General features: G+C 36.2%; 1 protein-coding gene across 1 annotated transcript; it reads right to left on the reverse strand.

Moving 5' to 3' along the window:
• Positions 1–1,458: 1,458 nt before the first annotated feature.
• On the reverse strand, positions 1,459–5,164 carry LOC132703161 (uncharacterized). Its single transcript, XM_060672290.1, has 4 exons — positions 5,157–5,164; positions 4,072–5,010; positions 3,115–3,410; positions 1,459–2,147 (listed from the first exon to the last, which is right to left on the reverse strand). The coding sequence occupies exons 1-4, from the start codon at positions 5,162–5,164 to the stop codon at positions 1,459–1,461; spliced, it is 1,932 nt and encodes a 643-aa protein (XP_060528273.1).
• Positions 5,165–6,373: the final 1,209 nt, after the last annotated feature.

Raw genomic sequence — 6,373 nt, forward strand, 5'->3', positions numbered from 1 at the left:
AATTGCCTCATCTTCAATATTTTCACACTCATTTTTATTTTTAAAATCATACATGTTTTTGTTGAATTTCTTCATGTGCTTTTCTGTAGCTTCAAATGAATAGCAATCAGTTATTTCGGATTTAGTATGTAATATTCCTTTAATAGTTGTAGTCGATATTCTATTGCGTAATTTGGTTTTCATAATATTTATAGTAAAAAATAACCTTTCCACGGCGGCGCTGCTATGTGGTAGGCACAAAAGCTTTTTTACCAATTCACACAATGTAGGGAATGTTGGAGATTCGTCTCCATTTCTTAATTCTTGTACATGTTTCCAAAAGTCGATAATATCGAGAGTTTTGTTTGGGTCGAAAGAAAAATCGACATTTCTTAACATTCGCCATTCTCTATCTAGTTCCATTATATTATTTGGACAAATCTTTGGGAAGAAATAATGTAAATCTGCAATGGAAGGGAATTTCTTTTTTATTTCAGGATCCAGAATTGCTTTAGGATTTAGCATCTTCAGACTTTTTAATGCTTGACGGTCTTTGTCGTCAAAAGGAAACCTTTCTGTTTTGCAGCCTCGATATAACACTTTAAGTAGAAATTTTTCAGCTGTTCTTCCTCTACTTCTCCTACTTCTCTCTTTCTTCTGATCAAATTTGGCATCATTCCACCAACGTATATATGTTGCATCGGCAAATGTTTCTGCTCACTCGAGAAGTCAAGGTTTAATATTTAAGTTTCTTTTGCGTATAAAATATTTTGTGCTTCATTTTTTTGTTGTTCAGTGAGATTCAAATATTCAGCTTCTACAAAGCATTCCAAGATCGTTGTGTATGCGGTCAGTATTTTGTCGTATAGTAAATATAATTTCGGAGTCTCGGATTGCATTTCTTTATTGAGATCGTTAAATATAGGTAATGCAAATTTCAAAAAATCCAGGTACAATTCAGTTGTCGGTTCGAGAGCCTTGGAGAGAATTTATTGCACAGAAAGTAATGTATCTACATGAACTGCAGCTTGAAAATACAATTTGAGAGCTGGTAATTGTTCTAGAAGCTTATTTACTACCTCCATAAGCGACAACCATCTGGTTTTTCTAGGGTGGAGTAATTTGTGTGGTTTAATATTTGTGAATGCTTGAAATATTTTGAAATCTCCAATACGTTTTGGAGAATTTTGTACATGATTATATACGTCTCTACAGAAATCTTTCACGCCTGTTGAGTCGTTTAATGTTACAACTCTAAATTCGTATCTTAATTTCTTGTGATTTTTTGAGTAGAAATCAAACACACACGTGTTGACATTGCGAGATTTTATTCTTGACTATATATGGGCATGGACCCGGGTCGAACACAGAACACAAAATTAGACAGTTCATCTCAGCTGTGATGCTGCGGTGTCGGTTGTATGCGACGTTGCCAGAACGTGCGATTTGTGCCTAACATGCCGGCCGCCTTGACAGCCGCTAGGCTTCAACGGATGTTTGATTGTCATCATTCGGAAGGAGACAAAGTTTGACTGCTGGTCGCTTTACAGTTGTGAATGGTGTCTTTACAGTTGCTGCACGAACTATTCCGTCACTTCCTGGATGAACATCTTGTACGATTCCAAGCTTCCATTTCAATGGGGGCAAATCGTCCTCCTTGATGATAACCAAGGAACCTGGCTTTAGCAATTTCGGATAGCATTTAGTCCAATTCTGCCTTTGCTGCAGTTCCGATATAAATTCGTTGGACCAACGCTTCCAGAAGTGTTGTACTAGCCGTTGACATCTTTGAAACTTCGATAAACGGTTTTCTGGTATTGGTGTGAAGTCCGATTCGGGAATTTTTGTCAGCCTTTCTCCAATCAGGAAGTGCGAAGGTGTCAAGGCTTGAGGATCATTGGGGTCTGAACTGAGAGGAGTTAATGGCCGGGAATTTAAATAAGCTTCAATTTGGCATAAAATCGTTGAAAATTCTTCATAGGCTAAAGGTGTGTCCTTTAACACTCGTTTTAAATGGTGTTTTGTCGAACGAACTCCAGCCTCCCAGAGGCCACCGAAATGAGGTGCTTTGGGGGGAATAAAATGCCAGGTAGTTCCGTTAACACTTAATTGTCTTTGAATTTCGTCTTGATTTTTAATGATTAATTTTTCTAATTCATTTTTTGATCCTACAAAATTAGTGCCATGATCAGAAAATAATTGAGAGCTTATACCACGGCGTGAAAGAAATGTTTGCATGGCAGCAAGAAAACAGTTAGTTGACAATTCTGTAACCAGTTCTGGGTGGATTGCCTTTGTGGACAAACAGACAAATAAGCAAATCCAAGATTTAATTACCTTGAAATTTTTGGTTGTTCTGTCCTTTAACAAAAATGGACCACGATAATCTACGCCACTGTTTTGAAAAGGCCTGCTTGGTGTTAAACGAACTTGCGGTAAATTGCCCATCAAATATTGGGTTGGAATTGGATTACTTCGAAAGCATTGAATACATTCTCGTGTTACCCTCTTTACAATGTTTTTTCCGGAAATGAGCCAAAATCTGCCGCGAAATGATGCTAGTACTGTTTGCGCACCAGTATGTAACAATCTGCGATGTTCATACATTGCGAAAAGTTTTGTTAGGTGATGATTGGATGGCAGAATTGCGGAGTATTTTTTGTCGGAGTTGAAATTGGAATCCTTAAATCTCCCGCCGCCTCTTAAAGTGCCGAATGAATCCAAAAAAGGACTGAGTTTTATCAGTTTGCTACTTGCTTTAATTTGTCTTGATTTGGAAAGATCCTTAATCGCAGCTGCAAATTCTTGATATTGTAACAATTAATTAGTGTCATTGTTTAATTCAGCTGTTGAAAGAGATGCGTAATTTCGTTGATTTTGGGGAAGACGACAAATCTGAATGAATCTTAGCCAATAACAAGTTATTCTCTCTAATTTTGTTAAATCTGCGTATTTATTGATTAAATCAAAGTTGTTTGCAGTTGAAACAAGGGTGAATGATCTAGTAACTCGTTTTTCAGGTACGTCTGAATCTGAATCTGTATTTGTCGTAAAAATGGGCCACCCTTCGGTCGGTTTAGATAGCCAGTTTGATTCCATTGAACCATAATTTATTTTTGAGAAAATCGATTGGACTTAATCCTCTAGATGGAAGATCAGCTGGATTTTCTTGAGTATTGACGTACTGCCATGAATTAGTTTCAGTCAAGTTTTGAATTTGGGTGACTCTGTTTGAGACGAATATTTTCCACTGATGTAGCGAGCCTTTAATCCAAGCAAGAGTGATTGTTGAATCACACCAGTAGTAGAATTCGTCAAAATTTATGTTCAGAGCCCGTTTTGCTTTGTCAACGAGTTCTGCTAACAGTAAAGCTCCACATAATTCGAGACGAGGAATGGTAATAGTTTTTAAGGGATTTTGCACAAAGCAACTGAGTGCAATAATTTTCAAAATTGTCTAGACATCTTATGTAAATGCAGGCTCCATACGCGATCTCACTGGCATCAGAAAAACCGTGAATTTCAATGGAAACTGAATGGGGCGAAAAAACTAGTCTTTGAACCTTAAGTTAATTTAAAAGGTGAAGTTGATCTTGAAGCTGTTTCCATTTTGTAAATAAATCAAGTGGTATGGACTCATCCCAGTCGATTTTGCATTGCCACAATTTTTGAATAATGACTTTAGTGACTATAACAACAGGTGCTAGAAGACCAAGTGGGTCATAGATGAGTGCAATACAAGATAAAATACCACGTTTAGTTGAAGGATGATATGTGAATGTGTTAATGGAAAAACGTAAAATATCTTGTCGCGAATCCCACAATAGACCGAGAGTTTTATTTTGTGAGTCTCCAATTGAAAGAAATTCCATTGGAGCAGAATTTTCCATTATTTCCATTTTGTTTGACATAAGTTTTCTAAGTTCGAAGCCACCTTGTTTGAGTATGTCAATTATTTGATTTTTGAGTTCAATGACTTCTTCAATAGAATCTCCGCCGGTAAAAAGGTCATCAGCATAGAAATCTGAGGAAATGATCGAACTTGCCTTTGGATGTAATTGGGAATTGAGTTTTGACAATTCGAATCTTCACCAAAATTGTTGTTCGGGTGATAGAATCCTTTCATCATTATTAATCTCTTCTAGATGCCAGAACCTTTTCAATTGAGAATCTAGATCATGTGCAACACTAAGATTGCAAGAAATTTCATTGTGAGTAGTAGAATATTTTCGAGGAAACACTGTTCCAGAAACTATCCAACCTAAAGATGTTTTTTGTAATGTTCGTAGTTTTTTCCCAAGCTTAATTTGTCCTACACATATAAGTTCCCAAAAATGATCAGCCTGTATTAATAGGTCAATTCCACTAGACTTGTTGTAGGTGGGATCAGCTAATACAAGATTTGGAGGAATCTTTAGGAAAGATGTGTCAATAGTGACAGCTGGCAAGTTGCCTGTGATTTTGGGTATTACAAGACAGTTCAGTTGTACATTGAATGAATTTTGACGTGACTGAATCTTGAGTGATGTTGATTCTAAAGCCTTGGAATTTTGTTGACCAATACCAGCAACGGTAAAATTCACTGATTTGGTAGGCAGTTGCAATTTCTTGCACAATGATTGTGTTACAAAGCTTGATTCATTTGCATTGTCTAGAAGTACTCGAATTTGATGTGAGTTTCCAAGTTTGTCAAATGTATTCACTAACGCAGTAGAAAGTAATACTGTACCTAAACTAACATTGCTAAAATGGCTTGATTTAATGTTGTCATTTTGATTGCTTTCTGAATTTTTTGAGTGATCAACTATCGGCAATGGTTTAGTTGGTGTGTTTTCATCTTTACTATTTTCAAAAGGTAGTAAAGTGTTGTGTCTCTTTTCGCATTTTTTACAAAGCACAGATCTACATTTATCAGATGTATGATTGTTAAGCAAACAATTCAGACATAGCTTCGGTCGTTTAGCTTCAGTGAATCTCGCATTTGGATTTAGCGCGATAAAACCAGGACAATTAAAAATTAAATGACCCTTGCTGCAAATTGGTGTTTGCGATACCTTATAAGCCTTTACTAATTTTTGAGGTTTTGATTTAATTTGATGATTGTTGTTCCCAAAATCTAAATTTTCAAGGACCTTACATTTTTGTTCAAGAAAATTTGTAAAAATGTCTTTAGTTACCTTGTCATGTTTTATGCATTCATTTTCCCACTGACGCCGAGTTGATGAGTCAAGTTTCAAGGACATGATTTGTAAAATTAACGCATCCCAAGTATTTATTTGTTGGCCTAGTGCCTCTAATGCTCTTAAATGCCGTGTCATACCATCAAGTAATTTTCTTAAATTTGTATGATTTTCCTTAGTTAGAGTTTCAAGTTCAAGAATTGCATAATGTGGTTTCTGACTAAAATTTGTTTATTTTCATATCTGTCACACAAAAGTTTTCACGCTACTGTGTAATTTTCTGAAGATGTTTCGAGAGAGCTTAAAAGTGAAGCCGCTTGGCCTTTAAGCGATAAACGTAAATAATGAAATTTTTGTATGTTCGGTATTGAGTCATTATCACATATAAGTGAAGAAAATGTATCTCTGAAAAATGGCCATTGTTCATATTCTCCCTCAAAACAGGGAAGAGGTATGGGCGGTAATTTTATATTAGCATTGTACCCGACTTGAGAATTTTGTGCAATGTTACTGTGTACCCCTCCTGAGAGATCTTCCATCTCTGGATGGTTAGTTGATAAAAATACCTTAGCCTGATTTATTATACTGTAATAAGAGTCCTCGAAATTTGCTCTTTCCTGATCATGTACTTCAAAACCTGTTTCATGGTCACAATTTTCAATTTCGGTTTGAATTTGACAAAAATTATCTAGAATGCCTTGAATGTCTGTAAAGCGAACTTCAAATTCAACTAAATTTGGAGGTGCCTGGATTTTTGTCCTTTCGAAAAATGTATTGAATCTTGTTAACTGCGATTTGATGTTTCGACGTTTGAAGATTTGTTTGATTTCCATTCGACATGTTTGCTCATTGGTAATCGACTAAAACTTTTGGATTGGTAGGAACACCCTGAAGGGACGCACTAACCTGAATGGATTAAGTTTTGTATCCCATCGGATGTGCATACGAGATCTTCGGAATCGCCTGTTTGTTGGCTTCACTTTTTGATTGTTTTTGATGAATTTCTTGCTTCACTGATTGATATCCGTAATCGAAGGACCAATGTTGAGTCGTTTAATTCGTAGCTTAATTTCTTGTGATTTTTTGAGTAGAAATCAAACACACACGTGTTGACATGGCGAGATTTTATTCTTGACCATATATGGTCATGGACCCGGGTCGAACACAGAACACAAAATTAGACAGTTCATATCAGCTGTGATGCTGCGGTGTCG

This window comes from Cylas formicarius, unplaced genomic scaffold, assembly GCF_029955315.1.
Source record: "Cylas formicarius isolate icCylForm1 unplaced genomic scaffold, icCylForm1.1 PGA_scaffold_6__28_contigs__length_40554024, whole genome shotgun sequence".
Taxonomy (NCBI): Eukaryota; Metazoa; Arthropoda; class Insecta; order Coleoptera; family Brentidae; genus Cylas; species Cylas formicarius.

What these genes read in the sequence shown, in the direction of transcription:
- LOC132703161 (XM_060672290.1), bottom strand. An exon ending in TCACCCGAACAACAATTTTG is followed by an intron (nt 3,411 to 4,071) that starts GTGAAGATTCGA and finishes TATTGCACTCAG; the next exon opens with TTGCTTTGTGCAAAATCCCT. An exon ending in TCTTCCATCTAGAGGATTAA is followed by an intron (nt 2,148 to 3,114) that starts GTCCAATCGATT and finishes CTAATTTTGTAG; the next exon opens with GATCAAAAAATGAATTAGAA.